General features: G+C 49.1%; 1 protein-coding gene across 4 annotated transcripts in view; it reads right to left on the reverse strand.

Annotated features, from left to right (window-relative positions):
* LOC121592512 (BMP-binding endothelial regulator protein) overlaps positions 1–26,989 on the reverse strand; it is a 69,531-nt gene that overhangs the window by 17,902 nt on the left and 24,640 nt on the right. For all 4 annotated transcript variants that reach the window (XM_041914010.1, XM_041914011.1, XM_041914014.1 and 1 more), the window contains exons 4-6: positions 23,563–23,639; positions 7,583–7,682; positions 7,290–7,466 (exon numbers count right to left, since the gene is read on the reverse strand). In XM_041914010.1, coding sequence (XP_041769944.1) covers positions 7,290–7,466; positions 7,583–7,682; positions 23,563–23,639 — 354 coding nt within the window. The remainder of the gene's footprint in view (positions 1–7,289; positions 7,467–7,582; positions 7,683–23,562; positions 23,640–26,989) is intronic.

Raw genomic sequence — 26,989 nt, forward strand, 5'->3', positions numbered from 1 at the left:
TCCCAACAAAAAGCGTCTTCGTTCCGGTTTTCGGTCCGGTCGAATACGGGACGGAAAGAGAGGCAAAAGCGCATCCAAAAAAATGGTTCGTTTCCATGCAAGATCAGCCCTTGGTGGTTTGGAGATGCCCGATCGGTTTATTATTAACATTTCTATTTGCCAAAATGAGCAATAATTGAGGGTTGTTGCGTTGTAGCTGTGCGGTGTCCTTTGCGGGTAGATGGAGCAGACAGCAAACGACAGCAGCTGCTGCTCCATTGAGGATTTGCCAATCCTCCAGACTGTTTCCTAACTCAACCCGAACAGTGGTTGTGTTTGTCTTGTTTGTGCAGGATACGATCAAACGTGTTGTCTTTCAAAAAAACCCCAAAACCCCAACATCCCTCGTCCAATCGCGTGGTTCACGCAGGTCAACCCGGCTGCTGCTTCCCTTACAATCTGGTATCTCAATCTCCTCAACAGTCATCGAGGAGGATGGACAGGCCCGAAAAGGAACTTCGGACCCATCGATGCAAAAATGTTAAAATACTTTCCGCGCTACAGCATCCCCCGAGCGGCAAACCCATTGGACACGCGGAACCCCAAGAATGGCCTTTTAATGTTTTCATCTGCACACGACCCAACATGACGGATTGCCGAGCTGACCACCGGTGGGCAGCCTTTCCCAAAACAAAACCATACCCCAAAAAAAGGAAAGAAGCACATAATGATCTAAAGAGCAACCACAAAAGAACGGCCCAAAGCAAACAAACGGACCGACCGCGCAGCCAATTTCGGACCGCCCAGGATGACTTGAAGGATATGGGACCGGCGAGAGCCCATGCCCCGGAGCTCATAATCATACCTCAGCCTCGCTTCGCTGATTTGCCTCTGATTTCACCGCTTCACGTCGATTATATTACATGGTGCGTGTGCGTGTTTATTTGCTTTCGGTGCGCGCCGTACCCCTTGTCGCTCGCCTTGTCCATCTTGTCGATTGCATTAATCAGATCCTTATTTTGTTCAATCGGGAAGAACATCTTCCCCTCGTGGTTGTTCTTGCAGTGGAGTACAGGGAGGGCCAGGAGACCAGAGGGGGGGGGGGGGAGAAATCAAACAAATCATGCTCATCATTCTCATCATCATTACGCGAATCGCGATGATGGTGGTTGCTTTCAATCAACAGCAGGCAGAAGCTGTAACTCACTTATTGGTAGTTATGATCCAATTATGTTCGGTGCGTTTATTTCAATTAAAATCAAGAGCTCGGGAATTGGGACCGCCCCCTCCGGCAAAGAAACGATGAGAAAATGGGGAAAAAATGCAATAGAGGGAAGAGCAAACGCCAAAAAGGAGCTACACATGCATACAGAACTTCTCATCTCCTTCACATTCCGAGTTGGAGCAGCCTCGGAGCAACATCGCGTGGAATTATTGCAGCCTGGCTAAAGTGTGGCCACAAAAAAAGACACCGTTTAACAGCCACATAAACTAGCATTAGGTAATATTGTGCCAAAAAGGCGAAGGCTATCGGCACACACACACACACACAAAATCATGATGATTTCCATATTTGTCCCTAGGTGTTTATTACACGCCAGTATCGGAATTCCGGATTTAACAGAGTTTTGTTTTTCCCACACCTCTTACTCCACCTCAACTCCAACCCAGCACAAACGGGGCCCAGATGGGCTATCCCCACCGAATCCGCAGAGTGGTGCGCATAAATTAGCGTGCGGAATTCCGTACGAGCCGCCAAGGTCGCACAAATTCATCACACCTCGTTTCTAAACACTCCACGCCTCCGCGGACATTCTTAAGCGATCGTTTGCGTGTTTGTGTGATTGTTGCTGTTTTGCTTTCCATCCCTGATGCTTTTGGGCACACTCTCTAACAATATCTCAATATCGATGTGATCACTGGTTGATCGTAGAGGGCACACGATCGCGTAGAAAAAGGCAGGACAAATCCATGCGCCATGTTGCTGTCCCCCTTTTACCCAAAGCACAGCATTTCATTTCTATCTGTCAGACGCGAAATGTTAAGTGATAAATCAAGCGTAATGTGTGTTTGTGTTTGTACGCTGCTGGAAGCACAACACAAATCCACCAAGGCGCAGTTGCGCGATTAGATTGAATCATCAAGCGACTTGCTGAACGTTTTGTCTATTCTCGAACAAAGCATTCTCCCATGCTGCGCACAACAGCAACAGCAACAGCAAACCAGCCTCCCCCGTTTGTCACGAATCTATCAACGGGGCTGTCCCGATCGGAGAGGGTGCGTTGAAAACCCTGACTCCGAAATCGATTAATATTGCAGATCACCCGTGTCCGTCCGGCTGTCGACAGTAAATAAATCGATAAATAAATGTCAAACATTTATGAGGAATCTATCCCGCTGCTCCGGTCAGAGTGTCTCTGTGTATGTCCTTTTGTTGTTTCGACGTTCCAGTCGCTGGAGATGAAGGGAAAGCAAAGGGGATCAACAACGGTTGTGCAACGCGGTCGGTACGAGAACGGAACTTGAAAAGGGGCCTAGGCCCTCGACACACTAGCTCGGGCGGCATGCGCGGCCGGACCCCGAATCGTATATTAATGCGCTTGTTAATTATAGATTAAGGATATAATTAAGATCTCGCTCGGGAGATAAAAATCAATTCCGAGAAAACGGAAGATGCTGTCGAGGAACGATTTGTAGAGCAAGCGCAGCGAACCATTCATTTCACAGCCGGCTGGAGAATGGGGACGAACTAAACTATTCCCGGGACGGGGGAATAGAAGTTCGAATGGAATTCTCCATGATCTCCCGATCGTTTCGGTGCAACAAAAGCTTGCATCGTTTGTTTTTTCACTAAACCTTGGATAGATTCCAGGTATCAGGCATCTCGCCGCTCGTCAACGGGAGGTCCCTGCTGCTTGTTGGAATGTCCGAGCGCCCGGGCAAGAACACACGCGCAGCACCAATCATAGTCAAATTAGCCTGACAGCTTGACAAAGCCCGAGGCGCAATCGGGCAGGTAGGCAGCAAGATAAAGAAACACTAGAAATTGAGATACCGAAAGAGATGAAGACAACGTAAGATCTAGCAGTTGCAGGTATCGGCGATCCGGGAGACCCCAACATTCGGCCAGCGATACAATCAAACGAAAATTAATGATAACCCAGGGAGCGTAGAACACACCCTGGAGATTCTTGGGTAGAAGAACGGGTAGGCTCCTAGCTGCTCCCGACAGTAAAGGGTGGCCATCGTTAACATGATGATGGGAAGCACTGCTTCTTCTTGTGCCGGAGCCGCACCCGCGATCCCGCGCTGGCAGAAGACAAATTGAGCTCTCGAAGGTTGGAGGAGCCGGAACAGTTCAACACTACTGAACCAACCTGAAACTCCGCAAGGTTCTATCTCAATTTCGGGCGTACCGCACCGAAAAGCTCAAGCTTCCAGAGCCTCCAGAAATGAATTGATGAATCAATTTCGTTCGGTGAAGGACGGGGCGCGTGTTTTATGAAATTCACGGTCGTAACGGGCGCGTCCGTGTCTGTCAAAGGCGAAGGCGATTTGGTAGACGCGTTTGTTTTCTTCCTGCTCTTCACCCATTGGTGTCGTTTTTGTGTGTTACCAGACAAATGCGTTGACAAATTGGAAGCCACGAGGAATTGGTTGTGTGCCTGAGTGTGTGTATGTGTTTTTATTGCGAGTCGTGTGTGATCTTGCGAATCGCGGCCTGTGTGGCGTGACATTTCGCAGGGTCAGCAATTGTTAACCCCATCGAAAGCGGTTTGCCATTCCACTGAAGGTTCTGAATTTCGTGCATTTTTTCATCCCTGTTCCATAGCTATTAGCAATATAGCGTGATCATCACTAGACCAGACACTTGTCATTGCACGAGCACGCTATGAGGAAGAAATCTTGACGTTTGCAGAACGTCTCTAGGGGTATTCGTTTTATTGCGTGCGTCAGTGTGTGCAGGACCACTACAGGGTCGCCCTGTACAAACCCACGCAGATCTTCAAAGACAGACATTTATCAGACAACCGCATACGCGATAACTAACCCGCAATGCTGACACACTATCAAACCTGCTCTCGCCAACCTATTCATTTACAACAACGCCACACACCGCCACAAAGAACTATCAGAATCAGAGAGCCTGGTGAATCGACACCGAGAAGAAGAGGGAAGAATCATCTTAAGGGATTGTCTCACGAGATTGTCACGCACTTTACTTGGGTGGGCCCGAACAGTGCCGGGGTGAAAGTGTGAACAACTGCTGCCAAGCGCAAAACCGTCAAAAATGAAGAAATGAAACAAGAAGCGAAGAAGCAAACCGATCGCAACGAACCAACCCAACGCCGTCGTACGCACGAAACCAAGGGAGATTATCATGCGCGCCGAACCCCCTTCCACTATTCGCGCTGTACAGTTCGCGATAGGAAATATTTTATCGCAGAAAGATATTTCTTATGTAAATACGACATTTTTATAGCGCGATCTCAAAGGCAGCGGAGCGCTATCGTAAATTTTACCATCTTATTGCCCGCGCGCACCGACCTAATATATCCCAAGCTGGGGGATATGAATTCCACGCTCGGGTTGGGGGACGGTTTGTTAATGGTTGCGCAGGTCAGCGAGAAGCGCGCGAACGAGTTTGAGGCTTCGAAGAAGCCATACCCGAGCTCCAATTGGTGATTGCGATAAAAATTTACAGCCTCAGCAATGGGAAGACGTGCTGATGCGGGTTAGAGGGCGCTGCGAAGGCAGGCTAAGAACTCTCTGATCGAAGAACCGAGGAAATAATCAATATCCTTTCAGCTTGGGATGTCCTAGAGAGGGAATGCAATGAGATATCACCAAACGATCAACGAGCAAAACACTTAACGATCGACGAAGGTTGCAAGCGACGAACTCGATCGATCGGTCCTCTTCTCTCCGCCATCACCAGAGTCTCTCCCGCGCAGGCGTTCGGACAAAAGGTGTTGATTTAATTTATCACAAATCGATCTCTTGCTCACCTCCAACGGGCCTAGGCCGAGCAGAGTGATCAAATAAAACATATTCTACACCCTGTGTTTGCTGCGACCGTTTTGCTCCGGCCGCGTTGCGATTAGCATAGTAAGTGTGGATAATTACTTCTTCGAACAAGTGCGAGCGGGAATAATTATCTACCGGGCGCGCACAGCCTAAAGATACACCCCCCACACCTGCCGATCGTGTCACCAAGATCGAGGTGTGTAATAGAACGGTGTGCTGTGGGGAGTTTTTTTTTTTCTTTATTATTTTAATTTATAGTCCGTCGTGTAATGGGCACTCTTCAACGAAGCAATAAATTACCGCATTATATGGATTACTCTCGCACACACGCGCGCGTTTTGTACGCCAAAGGTTTTGCATTTCGATCTTATCGGCCAGCATGGTCAGCACGGTTGTGATCGTTCCGTTCGCGACCAAGACCAAGGTGGTAAAGTTCACAATTTATTCCGCGGTCTTAAGCGGCACACCGAGAGCGAGGAGAGGCTGCAGAGATTACATCTTGCATTGATCTTGCTGTAGCACTGTAGCCCGTTAATTTATCGCTGGACAGGTATTGAATTTATTGAAGCTACACTCTACGCGCTGCGAAACATTGTTACAAAGCTGCTAATGCATAATGTTACAGAATAAAAAATGTTACAAATTTCTTTTGCAAAGAAAGAGTTCCCTTTCAATGTAACTTCTTTATGGGAAATAACGCTCCAAGGTAATGGCAAATCGCCCGATCGCTCATCTCATCATGTGCGTAAGCACTGACCCCACCACCACCGCGCACGTGCTTTCCGTCGTGCTGTCAGCTCGCAGGAACGGCGAAAGGCCTTCAGCTGTCACGCGGGGCTAACCGGCGCGAGATGATGCGCGTGATTTGTTCGCTCTTTCTCTACGTTTTTTTTTTGCCATTCCCTCCAGTCGCTTAATCATCACCTCATTGCAGGCGATAGAGAGCCCGGCCAGCAACGGTGGCGTTGATGAGCTGCGCGCAGTTTGAAAACAATGCGCCAACGGCTGCTGGACCACCCAGCGCGCGCCAGGTTCAAATCGAAAAATTATCAACATAAAAACAACAAACGCCATACAAACTGTTGCAGCGGTTTGCCCGCTAAAGGCGCGATACCGTTTGCTGCGGAAGTTGCTGCTTAGCGCTGTGTGCTGTGTGTGTGCTGTGTGACCCTTAGGGGAGACCGGTAACTGGCAACACTCATCACCCCAGCGGCGTTCAAGCGTACGCGGAGCGGTTTGTTTGCTAATTTCTGCCGACCCTGCCGGAACGTTGGAGTGGGTCGGCGGGCAGCTGGGGCGTGCGATCGCTCGCTACTTCTTCTTCTTCGACCGCTTACTTCATAAATCTTCTTCGACCCCACCGGGTCGACAGACTTTCCCATGGCAAGCTGCGTGGTCATAAAATCGAAAGCTCTCGTGTAGTTCTCGTAGCCGATAACGACGGTTCGGCCAAATGCCATCGAAATACCTTCTTTTAAAGGTAAACCGACCAACCGATCGGGCGGCTTGCTCGCGTACATCAATCATCAAACGCGGGTCTCCATGGGTGCTTCCTGCGTCTCTCGGAGGTCGTTTAGGAGGATCACTCGGGGACACCAGAGAACGGGAGGCTGCGAGAGGCTGATTAGAGCAGATTGGTTAATAAATCATCGACTCGTGACTCGGGACCAAGGATTTGGAAAGCTTTGCCCTCTTCTCCCACCAAAACATTCCAGAACGTCGTCCCAAAGAAGACACAGCCTGGAAAAGGGTATTAGAGTGTCTTCTCGAGCGTCCTCCGCATTTCTTTCCCCCCCAGGTGTTTCTAGCTTGTTCTAGATTAACAAGAACAAAATTCCATTCCACGGTTTTGGTTTTATTGATGCTTTTACGCTTTATCTGCCCCTTTCTTCCAAAGTCCATTCTTCCCCAGCATCGTCACGGACAGCACCGAAGAACATGAAGAAACTATTCCCATTCTGATGGCGCTTGTGTTATGCTTATGATCCATTCTCACCCCAGCGGAACATTCCCCTGGGGCCCTTCCGCCAGAGTGATCCATCCATCAGCAAGATCTTTACGCGGCGACCAGCACGACGACCAGCTAATCGATGTGCGTAATGACCCCTACCGAGCAACGCCGAAGTCCTCCCCCCCCCCCTCACTTTTCCGGTGCATTTGGGCAGCCGACGTGATAATGAGCGCACACTAGACCACCCAGCAGGAACGAACGCTCCTGACCTTCTGGACCGGGAACGCACACACGAAATATGATGTTCTGGCAGGAAATTTCTGCAACTCACCTAAACAGGTCGGACAGCACTGGCCTTTGCGCGGCGGACTCGGATCCGAGCACGGTGCGTAACATTTCATCTCCGAGCGCGTTACCACACCGGAAACGCATTTGTAGTGCATGCAGGGATCGTCCGGATCGGTCCACTCGGTACCGCTGTCGATGTGGCGGCCCTCGTATAAACATCCTGCCGTTTGAAGGAAGAGCAAGAGCCGAAAACGCCGAAAAGAAAGGGTGTTAGCGAATTTTATGGTTTTTTTTACAGCGTGTGTCTCTAGATTGCCCCATGGTGAGCTAACTTACCGATACACTTGTCGCAGCATTCATCCGGACCTTTCTTTTTGTAGATGTAGCAATCGTCCACCGCCGGGCAGCTTTCCTGCTCACACTCCACGAAGCCGTTCTGCGGTAAAGAGAAGAAACAAAAAGTGCGAAAGAAAGGGATGAAAATTTGCTGTCATATTGTTTAATGATTTGTTTGCTTTTCCGCGTGCCGGAATGGTTTTTTTTCTTTTTTGCTGCACTTGCTTGTGCTTACAAGAATCTAAGTACTATAAAAGATATGTTTCTTTCACTGCCGCGCTCCAAGCGCGTTTGTAAACTCTTTTATTGCTGGCGACAGCTTGCAGTAATTAAGCGCATCACCATGACAATGCGTCGCCTCCCAGTACTACCATTACTGCCACATTGCATCGCATGGCTGGAGACGCACTGAGCCAGTCCGAGTATTCCAGTAGCGAAATTGGACTCCTGCTGCCAACTCCTAGGGCTCCTAGGGCCGCATGCTTTCATGGGGAATGTACATTTTTCCCCGTAAGAACGACTGGCACACTTTCAAGCAGTGCTATCCCTCCTTTTGCAGCACATACACGAGGTTTATCTCGCAAGTTTATCCGTTTTGCTTTCTACCCCTCCAATTCTGTGACAGCTTCCGTTCGGATCGAAACTCACTGACAGTGCTGCAGTATAATCAATGGGACGTAGTCATGTGTGCCGAGTCCGTAAATCATCCCTTTCTACGGTTACGGTAGCAGCGGTACGGTACGTTGACAGGTTTGCTGTTCCTGCTCATGCTTAAGCAAGTTACTGGGTCACAGGAGCGTCCGTGTATCTAACAGCTAATAGGGCTTCACGCCTTTCTCATCGATTGTTGGGAGCATGCAAAGTAAATTTAAACTTTGAATCCATTTAATGCTCGCCGCTCAAAAGTTTTGAATTCATTTGCATCAGCAAATCGAATCCACTGTTTGTAGCGTTCCTCTGGCAACGAACTTCCGGTGAACAAAAAAAAACACATTTTTCGACACTTTTTGTGCCCTGCGATTGCGATATTTCCACATCAGCGAGCTGTAAGCTGTGAATGTTTGATTGAACTTGCTGCTTTATGATTATTTTACTGCTTCCCAGGTCAGTGAGCATTATCCCAGATGTGGCCCGCAAACTGCTCCGAACTTTTGCCCGAATCTTTGCCGGAAGGAATTACAAACGAACACAGACGACAGTTGAGAGTTCCATTGTTCATGGCATTAATTTTCGAACCAGTTTTATTGTTCAATTTTTTGAATAACAATTAAAATGCTATTACCGTCATTAAATCGTATATTTTGTCTCGATTTAATTGAAGCAAGCAAGAACATTTTCCCCCAAAATTGCGCCAACGTTTCAAAAGCTCCTGCTCCAACTTTTGTCCTGCACTGTGTCGTGTCCGCTTCGAATCGGCAGGCGGCAAAACTCAAAAGACTTTGCTCTTACGGGGGGGGCAATAAAAGGCAACCAACACTGGCCTCTCCCACACACGCTCGCATTGTCATTCCGCACGCATTGCCGCATCCGTAATTGCGAAACACTTTCCGGACCAACTGGCCAACGCCGCCGCCGCCGCTAGGACTGTTATGAAGGCCAGCATAACCGCTTCGTACGCTTCGCGACATAAAATCTCGTTCTGCCAGAAGGCATTATTGTTTTGCATTAGAATATTCTCTTTCCCTCCACTTTTCTCCCCGATCTGCTCTTCACCCCTTTTTTTTTTGGCTATTTTTCTATTATTTCTACTTCACTGAGCCCAACTTCGAGTTCGTCTTTAATCGTGCGGAACGGACCAAGTCCGAAGGACAAAGTGTGGAGAGGGATGATATTGGAATAGATGTTTTGTTTTATTACGCTCCTATCCTATCCTTTCGTATTCGCAGCACGTGCAATTTCTCTGCCTAAATCACAATCCTTTCGAGGGCTCGCTCGTACCCAACCGCTCCCACGACTATAAGACGGAGAGCGCATTAAGTCCGAACGGACACCATCCAGACACAAAATGGGGAGCAAGAAGCAGGAAGACACCCGTGCTGAGAAGCATCAATTTCAAGGTTTTTCGATTAATTTTTCTTCTACAGCCCCGGTCCATCCGTATTGTGAGTGTTCTTGGCCTCTTGTGCTGAGTGATAATGAACCATAAAGTGGCAGTCCAAACGGCGGAACGTGCCACACTGCAAAAGCTTATCCAAACGCAACACCCAACACACCATCCACCGTGCCAATCTGCAATCGGAAGTTTCTTTCGCTTTTTTCTGAAAGCATGAAGTTCTTCTACTCCCTTTTTAGCACTGATAAGCGTCCGGTCCGATCCAGTAAAGCATTTAAACTTGACCCGTCGTTAACCGAGGGGGGTAGCAAAGGCCTTACTATATGCTTTGCCTTTCAGAAGAGAAGAACAAACCAAGCCACCCTCGCAAATGTGCGACACAAAACGGGATGGCGCCATTTTTGCTAGCCGCCGCCGCCGGTGGTGGTGTGGTGCGTTATCATGACGTCGTTTTGCAGGCGTGCGATGGGTCGAAAGGCATGACCCGATGCAGGCATGTACATTGTAGATAAAAAGGGGCAACCATGCAGCACGTGGAAGACAGCGAACGGAACGACTGCGGGCAGTGCATTGCTATTAACCAAACTCCAATGCACCATAAATCCATCAAATGCGACTTTTGTTGACTAAACATTCGCTTTCGCCCATGAAACACCGCTTAATTTCCCTCTAATCACCACAACAAACGCGCATTATCGATCCGACGGATCTTGGACGGTTCGTCGGGACGGCGATGGTGTTGCCGCACCACGATGATCATGATCAAGTGCTTTGTGTGTCTGTGTGTGTCTAATTGCAAAATTTATGTGAATCCTTAACCCGCACCCACCTCGCGCACACCTTCGCACGATCGGGTGTGTTTAGTAATTTATATTACAACATTTTTTCCTTCTGTTGTGCCGAGACTGTGTATGATGTGCTTCACAAGTAGCCTCCCGGCGGCGGCGGCGGCAGCCACTACCACGTTATGATTACTTACCGGTAGGAGCAATTACGAGCGATTTTAATTACAAACAACACAATCTTTATGAACCCCTATGTGTTGTTGCAAGCAGCAACGATTCCCCGATCCTTGCACCAACTGTGCAGCTTAATGCAGTCCGAAATGGCAATCTAATCCACTTCGGAAGAAACGATCGAGGGAACGCCACGGCGCCACGCTGGAAGGGAAGCTGAATCGCTGCGGAGAGTGGGAGGGGGGGGGATGATGTGCGGCCAACGGGTGGTACCTATTAAGCCGTCACTTTAAGCTGCGCTTAATCGTACATGTATATCATCATCATCAGCAGCAGCGCCGACAACTCCGCTACAGGATGACGATCATTGGGTCGGCATCAATAACATCATCATTATCATTATCGCCAACAGCATCCAAGGAGGTGGTAGGGAGAGAGAGAGCGAGGTAGGAGATGGTAATGCAGTCCCTTTTTTTTAAACCACAAACCGCTCCTAGAAAACGCATGATCGACCGTTCGATATCGCGCCCATTAATAATATTATCAACGTTTTCATCGTCGTCGCCGTCGTCGTAGTCGCTGTCGTCGTCAATGTGCCAAGAGCCAAGTTCGTCGTCACTACCGGCACCATAGTCACCGGTCGCCCTGCCTTGGTGGCGGGTTTAGGGTGTGTGAAGGTAGGGATGACGAGCCTGACACCGACAGACAGGCCACCAGCTCGGATCAAATGGGACCTCGAGAACGAAAGGGGGTTTGGTCAAGCCCTTCTTCCATTTTCCCTGTACACACACACGTATAAACCCAGCACACACTTCGCACACACACATACAGAAGCACATATTTGACGCCGGGCTTTGCGATTAACGCGGGTGCTACCGTGCGAAACTAATCGTGTCGTCGCCGTTTCGCGCGGAAACTGTACATTAGCGTCATTCCAATGCAGATCATATATCGGGGTTCCCGGTGGGGACGGGGGTCGGGGGTGTAAGTACTTACCCCCCCTTCATCCTTCCCCAGCCCTATCCCGCTCACTCACGCCTGTGCTATCCATTGCTATCTTTGCCATCTCATTACGGGTCGGGTCGGAAAGGCAAACAGTGAAGCGGGAAAAAATGCGCGCAGAGACGGGACAAAAATAAAACTAAACCGAGAGCGAGTATGATTAGTGACAAGGAGGTGGGCGCGGAGGGTGGTAGAGATAGACAGGCCGATCATTCCAATGCTATCACGCCGTGGTGGTAATGCAACGCTCGGTCAAATTCAACATCGGCTGGCAAGGGGTAAAAAATGGACCTGCTGGTTGCCCTTTTCCCTTCCCACCTCTGGTTGGATGAAACAATCGTGGCGCGAGGTGCTAGCACAGGCCCGTTAAATACACGCTCGTTGAACGGCCATTTTCTCCCCCCGCCGTTTCAACCCTTACTCGTCTCCTCGTGTGTGTGCGCGGGTGGTGGCGCCAAGCCGTGAGACTAATACGCGAACACAATACGCAATTCGAAAGGGAAACCCATAATTGGCTCGGCGACGTGTTAGTAATGCACCACACAATCAACACACACACACACGCGGCAGTGGTCGGTTATGTGTTTTGCTGCTGCTGTTGCCCGTGCATAAGCAGACGTGTACTGGGTAATTTGCAAAGCGGTGGTGCTTCATTCAACTGGCAGTGGGAGGAAATATTTTGATTGAAAATAAATTCAATTTTCTATTCAATTGATGCACTTTGTATCGAAAATATATGAATTAACTAATTTAAACCCATTTTGACTCTGCTAGCAGTGGAATATTAATCTTCTAGGGTGCATCAAATTGACAAATGCGTTGTTTACAAACGATGGTGAAATTCAATTTAAAAATCGTTTTGTTTACCTTTTTTTTCTTTACGGAGTGGGTTAAAGTACTTTTGATAAATTTAAAAATATCGATTCAAACCATTTGAAACCTTTCTTGACCGAATATGTACCTTCTTCTTCTTTGGGACAGCAACAGTTGTTGGTCAAGGCCTGCCTGTACTACTGGCTTTCAGTGACTTACTTACAAATAGCAAGATAGTCAGTCCTATGTATGGAGGTCCATTCCGGGCTTGAACCCATGGCAAAATATGTTTATATAAAATATATGTGTACATTTAAATTTGTATGAGCTATCTTGATCGAGACGGTTTAAATGAACTTAGTATTCCTATCTGATTTATTTTAGACTTGACGTCACGATAAAAATCATAGAATATCTCATTAATTTAACTCAATTTTCCGATGAAATCAATAAAAATTAAAAAAATATTCATTACCACCATGAATTATGTTCTATTTGCTATGTTTCGTTTACGGAAAGGTTTAGTTAACGGTTTTAAAATGATGCTATACTGATATGATGACCCCCAAAGGTGTGACAGTGTTGACGTGAGTGCAGCCACCAACTGTCAAACTCCATATAAAAAAAGTCTGGCTAGTATCGTAAAACTCCCCTTTATTAGATTTGTTTTTCGATTGTGTAATTTTAATGATGTTTACATCAACTAATATTGTATGTTTCTTTGTCAGTATGTTTTTTAATTGTTTTTAAATAGTTTTCAAAATGTTGAGACCACTTATTAGTTTGTTATTAGTTTTAACTGATTGTTTATATTTTAAAAATGTATTTTCTTACGTTCATCCTTTGTTTTGCTTCATCTCTTAAAAAAGATATAAGTTTTCATGTTAATCCGATTAGGTTTTGTTTTAAATTGAATCTTTTGAATTATTCTACTGCTTTGAATTTATTAGCTCCTAACAACAAACACCTTTTCAAATGATAAATCATTTTCTGCAGTTGCTACGAACCCCTAACCGCCCCCCCTCCCCCCCCCCCCCCCCCCAAAACATCAACTTGTTCATGTCCTGTCAAACTAATTTCTATAAAGTAGCCATTAACGATAGAGTGGCCTGAGTGCACGATGCACTTCACTGCAGCCCGCGTTCAAGCAATTCCCGCTCATCCAGTAATCACCCGAACAAACACACACACGCACGCCCGCACGCACACACATTCCATCGGTGCTTTGATTGACATCCGTGGAATTAAATATGTTAATTGCCCGCACGTTCCTCGAAACTGACTACCGAAAGCACCGCTCGCGCGCGCGCCCCCCGGGAGAGTGCACCCTACAAACGCACGCTCACGAAGAAGAAGAAGATAAAGAAGAAAAAGAATAAGAAGAAGAGGTTACAAATTATACACCTCGCTCACGTAACTCATCTGCGGGCAATCAAATGCAACATTGCAGCAGGCCCCACGTCCGTGCACGGTGCAGGCGTGTGGTGCTGCATCGTACACAGCACAGACCGAAGGGGGACCGCAGCAAAGCGGTACGGTACGGGGCAGTCAGCCATGGTGTGGAATGGAGTGGAATTATTCATTTTGCTGTCGAACGTTTGTCCCATTGATTGAAAGCGACATTTGTCGATTTGCTATTCAATTGCCTGCTAGCGCAAAACCGATATTAATCTAGCGGCGGTTGTAATGGCATATTAAAATCGGCAATATTTCACCGCACTGGGCCACCGAGAGAAGTTTGTCGTTTATTTTCTTTTTCACTGCTGCTGTTGTTGTTGTTGCTGTCACCCTGTCGCCTAACCTTGTTCGACTAGAATGAGCTGCTGCTGGTGGTGCAAATCGCTTTGCCCGCGTTTTTTCTAAGAAGGACACGGGACCAAAACACGAGCGCCATAACGCCAGTGCTACAATAAATACGCTTAATGTTGTCGTAAATATTCTATGGAAGAAGCGAACACACGATACAGATTCGATTTGTGTGTGTGTTTATTTTTCCAGCAAAACTTCATTCCCTCTACAGCCAGCAAGATCACTTAAACTACGAATTCTCGATAAAAGGAATCCACCCAGCTCGTCCTTTGCTGGTCCACAGTTCTTCCCGCACTGCCAAGAAGCTCCACCGGAAGCTCGGGCTAAACTACGAGTGCACTAATGCTAAGTGTTATGTTCTTGGGAAAACCAGCAGGACCAAACCCCCCGGGACGAGGGTAAAGTGCTTTCGGTGGAACCGTTTTTTTTTTTCTTCTTATCCTTCTCCCACTCCGGCCACATCCCTAATACGCGAAGAAGACGGGCGATATTTATGTGTTGTAAAATGGATTTAAATTTTACCCGGAAATGCGCAGCCTTCGGGAGCGCAGCCTTTTGTCCTTCGATGGGGGGGGGGGGGAGGCAGAGTTTGTCTTCGGTGCCAACTCTGCACGGGAACGCACGGACCGCTCTGCCCCAGTGGCAATGGAGCACAAGCGTGCAAAGAACTTTACTGCCCTTCGATGGTGGATGGGTTTGCCCCGTTTCTTCGGGGCACCACTTTATGACGCAGTGCATGTTGCATCCGGCAACCGGCATTTCGAGGCCCCATACAGGAGCATCGCGCAACAGCCCCGTCCGTTTCGATTCGCTGCGCCTGGGTGAGCAGTGACCCAGATGGGGTTTGCTGATGATTTATGCACCGAAAAACCCGTACACTTCCGACATGTCCAGCTCGCCAGCTCCAGGGAGGGTGAAGGATTTCGTTTGGTCACAGTGTGTCCTTCGGGGAAAATCGAGCCTTCTTGTGATCCATTTCTAAAATTACAGTTTTAAGACTGTAAATAGAATGGTCCCGGTGGAGCTTTTCGCAAGTGGTTGAGTCGTTTTTATAGAAACTCCTGGCAAATTCTTAACCAACGAAGGTTTACTAGTCACTTGATGGGAATTTAAAATGACAAAATGGAGTAGAATTTTCCTATTTTTTTAAGTTTCATGAAATCTACCATGCGTCTCCATGGAGCTCTTTTGAAGATTTAAAAACGCAAGAATGCTTCTAAGTAAATCGGGTTTTTCGCATGAATCGATGTATTTTTTTGATACAGTGTATTTAAAAACATTTACTAGCATTTGAAACCTCAATTTCAGCTACGTTTCATTACAAAAAAAGTGTTTTTTTATTCCTTTCTTTATGAAGTGTTATTGCATACTTTGCTTGTTTTTTTCTTTTTATCACTTTCAATTATTACATATTATGCTTTATTCAGACATTGCTTACTAAACTCTACCTCTTGCACATTCTTTCAAGCGATACAATCAACCGCAAAGCAAACTTCGCACTTCCTGTATCAACACACCTGCGCAATATCGGCTAAACCGCTAAAAAACGTGACGCCAATGCCGCTTCCGTCAGCGCGCTGCAATCACTGCTGCAACCGAATGCAACCCGCATCTGTATGTTGCACACCGGCTTCACCTCAACCCAACCAACCACCCACCCACCCAACGTGCTCCCCATACGAGACAATACCGCTCGGCCGGCGGGCGAACGGTTCAAGCGTCGCGGCTCCAGACGTTTGCGCCTGACGTCGTCTCGCTGCTTGCTGTAGCATTCTTTCCGGCACACAAGCACCTTCCCCCACACGTTTCATATGCCACTCGTAGGGTGTAGGGTGTAGTGAATTTCCTCCCCTCCCAGCCCATCGATCAACAAGACACCTCTATTCATCAGCGAGCGAGCGGGCGGGTGCAACGCGCAATCAAAAGCTCTCAACACGTCTGCACCGACGAAGCTTAAATGTCAGGCCTGAGCCATTTCTCTGCGGAGCGCGAAATTACAGGTGCCAATGAAGTGGTGCCCGCTAAAGTGTCTCGTAATTTTATAAAAAGGGTGCTGCTGCTGCTGCTGCTGCCTGGTGGCATTTCACGAAACTGAAGGTGTGCGAAACCGTCGCCATTTAATAATGAGCCCGGTTGTGATAATCGACTTACAACAATTGCTCGATACAGACACACAGGGAGGCGTCAGGGATCTGTATCAGCCAGACTCTCGTGCGAAATGGAATGAATTCTTGGCAAGAACGCCTTTCTCCTTTCGGCGCTGGCAGCTCGAGCAAAAAGTCGCCAGACACAGACAGGCTTTTCAGACGGCTATCGAACACGCTATCGACATTCTATCAGATGCATTGCTATCAAACATCGATCCAAAGGCAGTCCGCTGAACCACTGGTACCGGAAGCACCGGAAAGGAAAAGGAAAGTTTCGCTCGTGGCTGGCTAAAAATAATCCTCTGTCTTGCAGCATCGCTGCAGCTCTCGCTCATCTGCCAATCAGCTGCAATAACTGCTTGTTTGTGTGTGTGTGTGCACACCGTCTATCCGTCTTGTCTATCTCACTAGCTATCCTCTCCCTCCTCCTTCCACTGTCCCCCGCAGCTCTTTATCTTCCACGACAAGGCCACAACAACAGCGGACCATCGCCGGCAGGCAAGAGAGACCGGATCTTGCCAACCGATTGGTGGTAAGCTCGATGCTCCATCATCTTCCAGCGGGCTTATTTTGCCCTTGCAAGCACACACACACACATACATACACACACACACACACACACACACACACCACACACACACACACACACACACCACACACACACACCACACACACACACACACACACACACACACACACACACACACACACACACACACACACACACACACACACACACACACACACACACACACACACACACTCGTTTTGCGCCCTCCCCATCTTATATCTATTCATATGCGTGCATGGCTGTATGGGTTGTCTGTGTATTTATGCTGACCTACCGTCAGGCCAGCCTTCGCTCTCTCTCTCTGTTTAGCGCGCGCGCGCGAGACAGCACGGCATAACTCGTCCAAAGGGGCTGGGGCTTGGAAATCATGATATGCAAATGACTTTCTACGAAATTTATTTATTTTCATACAATATTCATCAACGTCAATCATTAATCGTTACGTCGGGGACCGATCGTGGCCGGCTCGAGGCCGCCGTGCTTTGCGCGTCGACGTGAGCGCGGTGGCTTACACATGCATCATATGCCTAGCATAATCTGCCCCCGTTCCGTGCCGCTCCCTCTCCACCCCACAGAGGTGACATTTTGTGGGGCAGCTTTGGCCGGCTTTTTTTTTGTCTGTGGACAGGAAAGGATGGCGAGCGAAGCCCCACAACGAAAACACAAACATGGCAGCGTTACTCAGCCTGTGAGATGTGAGACGCGCTGAAAGAGTGTCCATCTAGCCGAAATGTGGTCCGCCAGTGTTTCGCTGGCACAGGAGAAATGGAAGGAGGTAATACATGTAAATGAATAGCAATTGTTCAGCCATTCGATTTTGTGCATTGTGCCATTTTTGAGTGGTGAACGTTCACGAACGTCAAGGACTGGGGTGCCCCCCCCCCGAAGAAAAAATGGTCTTGTTACCGCAAATAAATATGTTTTTTTTCTGTAAGTTTATGTTCATTACATTAAATAATAAAAAGCAACTACACACACACACACAAATGGCAAACGCAAAGCTCGTCTGTGAAGGGATTGCGATCGAGAAACGCAATCACAGCATCAACCACAGCCGGCAACTAGCCGCGGGAGTTAAACGCAACAGTGAAGTGAAATGGAATGCGCTACCCTTTCCCCTTATCAGCGGTGGACCGCTTAGTATGAAACGATCACACCAGAAGTATGCACTGTCCCGGCACGGCACGGTATGGCAAAACCGAAAAACGAAAAGCATTAAAACGAAGCACAGCAACATTCAAAACAAAACCGCACACACACGGGTAGGGGCCCGAACCCGAAAATTCGATGACCCACATTCTCGCTCCGCTTTGACTTGATCACTTGATTCTCCAGCACCACTAGCAGGGACGGCAGGGGGTGTCTGGAGGGGCAGTAGATCGGTGGCACAGAACGCAGCAAACGAGCAAAGCGATGTAGCCCCACGGGAAAGAGTGTGGCACCAGCATGGCTCGATCGGGTGGAATATGTAACCCAAAGGAAGGTCGGGGGGATGAAAAATGGCGCACATAGGCCCCATTAAGAGCAAGTGTAGCTCAACGCAAACAAATAAAACCATGTGCTGGATGCAAAAGGAAAATAAAATATTTAGAGCCCCTTTACCAATCACAACATCTTTATCAATCCCGTTCGCCCAATAAGCAGCGGGGGCTAGTCTTAATCGGCCTAGTTTAACTCCCCCGGCATTTCAACCCATCCACAGCATGATCTTGGAGAAGGTTGATCACACTCACACACACCTTGCAGATGAGCCACCTGTGTGTGCGATTGGGGAAGAAGGCCCGCTTTGCTAAGATGAAAGCGAGACGGTCCCCAGTCCCCGGGCGACCAAAGGCGGGCAAGGGAAATGTGTTGCATGCCTTTCGCATGTGCTCCGCCACCAGTGCCTTCCCTTCCCCCCCCCCCCCACCAGGGGGTGTTGTTTTCACCCCTCTGCAGAAGTGAAAAGAAGAGAAGAGGGAAAAAAATACGCAACCACCACACAACCACCACGACCGACCCCAAACGGAATGGCACAGCGTGGAGTAGTGTGTGTCTGCGCGCGCGCTCGAACGGCCTTTATCGACCTTGTTCATTGTATAATAACACTCGGCCATATTTTTATGTGTGTTTCTCTTTTGCTGCCTTCTTCTACTTCTACGCTCTGCCGCCCCGCTTGGTCCAGCCCTTCCGACCAGCTTGTGCGTTGGGGTTTGGGGTGTTATGGACCGGTTTTTTTTTTTGCTTTGCACCTATGTGCAGCGTCGCTCCGGGAAGGGGGTTAACCTTACCTTACAAGGGGGGAGGTGAACGGGGTGGTCAAGTCGTACAGCAAGAGTCAAAGAGAGAGGGAGAGGGAAAGCAGAGATGGGGGCTAGTAGCTCTACACTGTCGCGCACGTGGCCATTGCGATCGCGGTGTCCCGCTCGCGACGCTCGTTTGCGCTTAATGTCACTACCGTCGCACCCCGCCGCCCGCTCCCTGCGTGCATCCCTTGTTGGTGGTTTCGGTTAAAGCCCTCGCCGTCTACTAGCGACACACACACACACAGCATGCAGCCATAAAACCTTTCTCTTCGCCGGTTCGCCGGGATGCCGAGGCACCTGTTTCGCAGATTCGCCCCGTCCAGCTTATCTTGCGCGGCCCTCTGTTGTTGCTGCTGTTGTTTCCCTCCCCCTTCGCTAGGTCCTGTGCTATTTCGCATTCCAACCGTACACACGCCCCCCCCCCCCCCCCCTCTGATGGCTGATCTTTATCGCCCCCGTCGATTGCAGATTGCATTATCATCCTCCCGACCCGACCCGAGTTCGCGAGGTTTGTTCGCCCAATTTGCGGATGATTCGATGCAGACGCTGATGCAAAGTCGCGGCCACCCTGTGCCCTGTCCTGCGTATGATAATCGCGTGCGAAAGACGCCCGTCTTGTCGAACGACACGATAGTGGACGGTCCCGAGCGATCGTAAAACCTTTATCGGCTTTATAGGACCGCTTCGAGCGCGCGCGCGCGCGCGCTTGTTTTCGAACCCGCCAGCAGGAGGGTGACTATGACATTTTCCTAGTCGCTGCCTGCCGGTGGCCAGTGTTGCCAGGCAGAAAAAGCACACACGCACGCACACACATACACACGGTAGCAGAAGAATGGAAATGTATGGGGGAACAGGACGGCGGCCCGTGGGGAGCCGTGATTCGAAACAATTCCGAGCCGCATAAACATAAATAAATAAATAAAACCTATCCGAAACGATCATCATCTGCATGCCGGCGCGCTTCGCTTTATCGAAATACGGGACGGGGATAGTAGGAGAAAGGGAATAGAGCGGGGTGGAATAAAAATCCCGCGAGACACCTGTGCCTCTGAAGCGTCTTTTTTTTCCTTTCAAGAGCACACACATGGTGAACGGACGATGATGAGGATGATGGGACCGAAGCGATCTCGAAACCCCGCAGGTGGATCGCGGATGTTTTGGCTCCTGTTGTTGTTGTTGTTGTTGTTTTTGCTGCTGCTGTGCGTTTATCCCCTTGACACTATCACGCTTTTTTCTACTTTTTGGTCGCCTTGTCTCCTACACGTTACGCAGGGAGAAACATCTTTCTCTTCAAAAAACAACACGCACGATACGGCTTAATTTCCTCCTTATTCCCCTCCCCCTGCTCGCCGACGAAAAAAAAAAACACACATTCCCAATCTGCTAAATAGCGTGGAGCAACATTCTTCTTCGTCGTCGGTAGTAACAATGTGTGAGACCTGGACTGGACTAGCCGGCCGCCCGAACGGTTTTGGCTCCCTCGCAAAATCCGGCTTTGCGTGCGGAGTTTCACCGTAAGCGGCTGCCGGCAAACCCAGCCGGCCACACACAAACATACACACGCAGAAGGAGTGTTTGTGTGTATGTCGGTGTGCTAACGAGAAGCAGCAGCCAGCAGCCGAGCACAGGAAGCGAGCGAAACTATCGCCGGAACGGGACGGGAATCATGGCACGCACGCGGAACATTCCACCCGATGAATACTAATGTGTGAGTGTGTGTGTGTTTTTTTAAATGTATGCAAAGATTTTAATTCTCCCTCCCCCATTCTTCCCCCAAGCGATTGGGTAGCGCGATGCGCGGACACAGCGATAAAAAGAACATTCTCTACCTCAAGCGGCCCTCACCCACGCTCTCTCTCTCTCACACACATCGGGGAGGGCGAAACAGCTGGCCGAACACCTCCTCCAATACACGGTTGGTTAGTCACATGATCTGGATGCTGGCTTTTCTTTTCGACCGGTTGGGACCGTGGGCCAGCTGATGATGCTGATGCCCTGCGACACACAGGGAGGCAAGGTTTGGGGCTGCCCCCGGAGCACGATCGTACATTCTTGCGCTCGTCGTACCGCGCATCAAGATCAAGAGAGCGCTACTGAAGGCGGACGGACGGACGGACACACACACACACACACGACCTGATACTCTTGCCGTTACTACCGTCGAGGGTCGGGGAATCTTTTCTGCATGATTGCCGATCAAGAATCTCTCCCAAGACATCGGTGAGAACACGGGCGCGTAAACATTGGAGCTGGATTGGAATGCATGTCCAACGAAGGCAGCGATCGGTTTGCAAGAGGCACACAGAGGAATCGCTTATCGTAGTAACGTGTACCTAGACCTATTGGCAATGATTGAGTTGAGACGCTTATAATGAGAAACGTGTGTGCTTAGTATCTCTGCATGCAACCGGAATGTAACGCATTGAGATCCGAGCTGCTCCGTAGCAAAGATGGCAGCTCTCCGTTTTAGTAAGAAGGTGGGCATGCGATCAAATCTCAACTCTGAACTAGATACTACATCCACATGGTATTATAGGTGTATGATATTAGTTTCAATTGTTTCGAGAGAAGTTCCAAAACCGGTACGGGTTTAGAATGATTTCCAGAAAAAGTATGGGATATCAAAATAAGTTACATACCGACATATGGGGGCTGGGTTTCAGTTTCCGGGTCTATGAAGGTCAAGAGCAGTTTCAGAGGCGATATATGAATTGAGAATCACTTCCAGGGGAGAAGTATGAGTTTAGTAGTTTCTAGAACGGTAAGGATTTGGGACCTGTTCCAGGATTGGTATGAGTTCTTTATAAGATCCAAGGACAATGGGTTCAGGCTCAGTTTGAGGGTTGGTATGGATTGGACATCTGTTCCAAGATTGATATAGGGTATAGGTATAGGTATAGTACCATAATGAGTTCAAGGTCAATCCCATGAAGAGTTTAGGAACAGTTGTCCGGTAATAAAACAGTCTCAGAATCTAGGGCAAAAAAAAACTAGTTAATATTTAATAAGATTTTAAGGTAATGATCAACTTAAGAACCTTGGATCTTTAAATATCCAATAAGAATAACCTGTCATAAGTAACTCAAATGTAATTAAATCTCCCTTTTATTATTATTTGTCATTTATTCTTTAAATTGTAATACAATTCCAACACATATCATCGAGCAGAGAGATGCCCAAATGCCGTTCCTTCTTTCGTGTGACAGGTCCACACTGAAACACACTAGCTCAACGCTGCATCTACCTGCAACGTAAAAACAACGGCAGGAAGGGGAGTTTGCCTACAACCAACAACCGGGGCGTTGGAAGGGAACCGCATCGGTGTGCTACCGCCCAACGCGTTCGGACTGTTGTTAGCTTTTCATTTAGGTTATTTGTTCGACACAAGTGGCAAAAGGAAAAAGTTAACACACTACCGTCCCCGAACCGGTCGGTTTGTGTGTGTGTGTGTGTGTGTGTGTGTGTGTGTGTGTGTGTGTGTGTGTGTGTGTGTCTGGCTGGCGCGTCATGCATTGCCCATATTTACCGTGCGGTTGCTCCTGCTCCGCGCGGTGGTCCGTGTCCGTGTGTACCCGGTTTGTCTGCGCGTTTGCGTTTGTCAACAAGCGGCAACGCCACTGTGGCCCTCGCCGCAGAACGTGGCCACTGTGGAGGGTCCCCGGGCGCATCGCGCTATTTCAAAAGGATGGAAAACAATAACGAAACGGAGATGGCGCCCAACGGATCGGGGCTTGGTTGCGATCGGTTCGATCAGCTGCAGCGGTGTGCAAGTAGTAAACAGTTTCTTCTTGGGATAGAGGAGAAGATTTAGGAAGGAGAAAAATCAACAACTCAACACATGAGGCATGAGTTTCCACAGCTGAGCGTCGTCTCAGCGCCGTCCGTCGGCACAGGTAATAATGGGATAACTGTTCCGTCCGAATCTGCCAGTTATCAATGAAATGGACAGAATGAAGGGAAACACGCCCTTGCGAGAAGGACCACAGGCAGGAAAGGTTTCGGTCATTAAGATGCTGGCGCCGAAGCTGATCGAGACCTGGTGACCAGCGGGTGCTGGCGTCAGCAAACAAAACCCCGTCCTAAACGCCACCCGCTGAGACGTCCTGAGGCGAATCCTTTTTGTCTTCTCTCTACCTGTCACACACCGATCGTCTCGAAAGTCCTTAAGCTAATAAAAGCACAGCAGGACAACAACAACCTGCCCGATGCGACGTAAGTAGCAGCGGACTTTCCACTTGACTTTGGCAATTACCGAGAAATCCTCTTTCTCTCTCTTTCTGTCTCTCGAACCGGAACGAATCGGGAAAAATGGTTAAATCAACACTGGCGGCCATCCAGACTTACCTTGCAGATACACTTGAAGCACGGCATGCTGATCCTAACCTCTTCGCCCTCGTTTGTGCACGGTTCCCGATATCCAGCTGTGAAAGAAAGGGAGAAACAAAAGCAAACGAAGACATTAGAAAACATCCTAACTATTCCCGAAAAAAATAAACCCTTGGGACATTCAATAAACAAACCTAAACGAGGGAGAAAAACAGACTTGAATCAACAAAGACGTTCCTACCGGAGTTGGCAGAGGGCACTTTTTTGTACTGAACTATCAATGCTTCATTCATAAAAAAGGTAGGTCTGCTTTCGACAATAGGCATCAAAACCCGAAACGCCGACTCGTAAATTATCGCTACAATTCCGTCATACCAACGAACGATTTGCACCGTAGCGAAAGCTTCACTGTTGACCGTGCCGTGGTTCAAAATTCTGAATAAAGCTGCCTGCCGCAACAATGTAACAGAGCCGTGCTCCTGGCCACAAAAGCCGGTCTTACACAGAGCCGCTAAGTAGACACGGAGCATTAGACGGGCGTGCGCACATTAGCACATTAGCACACGCTCTGCAACACACCCGATTCGCCTTCGCCGCAAATGATTGCTGACAGCATGGGGATCAATTCCGAATTTGCTCCGTATTTGCAGACAATCCTACCGAAAGCCACTTCAACCTGACAGTGACCAAATGACCGAGTTCAGACTTCAAAAAGCGAATGCCGCCCGAGCTGCACCCGCGTATTAGCGTATTAGTTAGCACATTTTGCGGCCGAAAACAAAAACTCCTGGCCAAACACGTCAACTGGAGTGGAATTGGAATGCATCGGTAGCGGATGGCCCATCCCGCCATGAAGTCATCACCGTCCCCGAGAGTCTGCAAGGTGTGGTTGCTCCAGCCGAGTCGTCCAATCGTGATCGGGTTTAAGTTCAATCCGTTTGGGCGTCATCGGGCCCAGCTGGACGGTTTTGGCCACAGCACACAGCATCCAAGGAAGATCAACAACAACAAAAAACACACGACCCGATGCCATATTCCCATCCCCATGCGGTCAGCGTTCCCTGTTATGGATGTACTGTCGAGACCATTTGTCAACTTCTCGCCCATGTTGGAGCGCACAGTACGGGTTTTGGTGACGGGCTGTCACGACAAGTCAGACCAAACGGTGGTGGTGGTGGTGGTAGTGGAGTGGTGAAAGGTAGGCCTGGGTTCACCTGCCTTCTCGCCATATTCCAACCGCGGCCGATGACGATGATATTTCGGCTTTCCGAAAATAAATCAATGTATTTATTTTTAATTCTCCGTGGTCGATATTTTTAGCGCATGATACAGCGTTTAGTTTCCATTTTCGAATAGGGAGAACGGCGGAGGGCGGAGGTGGCCAGTTTGCTGACGTTATGGTTGCTGTTCTTTTTTTTTTTTTTTTGTTGCGAGTTTGTGCCTCCCTCGCCGGCTTGTTTGTTGCTTTCTTCTGCATTCTTCGATACATGGAGTGGGTCGATTGAGTTCACGCCGTTCACGCTCGCTACACGTACGGACTTTTGTTTCTTGAAAGATTACTTAAAAATCAGTCTCCAGAGGGGAATAAGAAGAGGGGGCGGGGGGGTGGAATGTTTACAAGCCCACAGGAAGAGCGTAATCCCACACTCCCGGACGTTTAACCCGTTTTGCCAATTCCGTTTGCCTATTGTCTGCTGACGTCACACACAAAACACAACAAGGTTCGTCACAGCTTTGACGCCACCGGTACGGCATGCCTGTTTGCGGTCGGGTCTACGTTTGCCCCCCCCCCCCTCCTCCCCCTCCCCCACTCCCTCCACTCAAACCCGTACGAGAAATTCACTATCACGCACGCACGCCCAGCAGCGCGATGCGATAGCGATGGCAAACAAGATTATCCTCAACCGGCGGGATTCTCCTCGGTAGACGCCACCGACCCGGTTCGGGAAGAAGCAATGGTTCGCACCAGAAGACATTTGTGCACATATTTGTTGTTCACACTTCGGGTGGAACGCACTGCAAAACGGGTGGGGGGGGGGGAGGGATATACTTATACTGGGTCGGAAGTTGAATCCTCTGATAACGAACCTCCCTTAAACATACCTATCTCTTCGCTCTGGTCATACTTCCCAGCGAATTAGCGACGTCATTCGTGCAACAAAGTGCAGCAGATGAATGAATGAACCGGGCGACATCCTCAATTCCGGTTCCGGTGACGCCAACGCTCACCCCTTCATTCCTCTACTACCTCTTTCTCTGTGTGTATGTATGTGTCAATACACACCTACAGAGAGCGCCATGTTTACCGACCGGCACGTCGTCGTCGTCGTCGTCGTCGGTGTACAAGCAACGTTTCGGGGAGTAAACAAAACCCACCAAGCGATGACTACAACCCGGTCGAGGGGCCAGGGGAGGACACGCGTGAAGGCAGGCAAATAGTAACGCGGCCACAATAATAACAACCACACACTCACACACACTCTGGTTGTAGCTGTGTGAAATAACGCGCAACAACACATCGCGCCGCTGTGGTGACTCACGGGACGGTGGATGACGTTGGCCGGAGGACGTCGGTCACACATCGCCGTAAAGCGCGATCTCATCGTCCGAACCACCGCCTCCCATCAGCGTCGTCAGCAAGAAACTGGCGGCATTTTTGGCAAATATTTACATCCTCTTTGCAGGCCGCTTCTTGCTACGCTTCCTATTAAGCGGGGAAAGGGGTTTAGGAGCGCTTAAAAGCAGCTCCGGCAAGGGCCGCTTCTTTTTTCCCACACACCGGGACGTCTACCAAGACGCAAACCGGAAGCAGGACCCAAACAAACGTGCGCCGGAAGTTTGCACATGTTTGCCGCGGTTTGATCCGTGTCAATGGTCACGTTTATCGTCACGAGCTCATCCACCGGAGGTGGTGAGAAAATGCTTCTGTTCGATGCTCGTTTGTGCAGCGCCATCTAGGGCACAGAAGACACCAGATCGCACACCTGCGATAGTGCACGATCGCTGGCAAGAAAATCGTGATAGGGTGGCATCATCGTCTTCTCCCTTTTTTTCTACACGAACTGGGCAAAGTGCAATGGACTGTCACCGATGCACCGGTGCAGATGTGCAGAGCGACCGAAAGACACTGAATTACGGCTAGTTGGACCCCAAGATAAGCATCGCGGACGACACCAACCCCGGCGGGGGTTTTGCAACAACATCCTAGTATCCAGCACCTACTCGTACTTGTTTATCATCACTGCCCGATCTCGCCATCTCTCCGCACAAGGGGAAACACACCTCATTGGCAAGTTAATTGCCAAGTTTCCCGTCCAGCCCGCAGGACCTGCAGCAACTGGTGAAAACGGGCGTCAGCGGGACATGCGAAATGTGGTTTTGGCAGAAAGGCACAACGAGCTCCAGCGAGACCCCGCACAACATGCAACACTGCAAACGGTCATTA

Source organism: Anopheles merus, chromosome 2L, assembly GCF_017562075.2.
Source record: "Anopheles merus strain MAF chromosome 2L, AmerM5.1, whole genome shotgun sequence".
In the NCBI taxonomy this organism is placed as follows: Eukaryota; Metazoa; Arthropoda; class Insecta; order Diptera; family Culicidae; genus Anopheles; species Anopheles merus.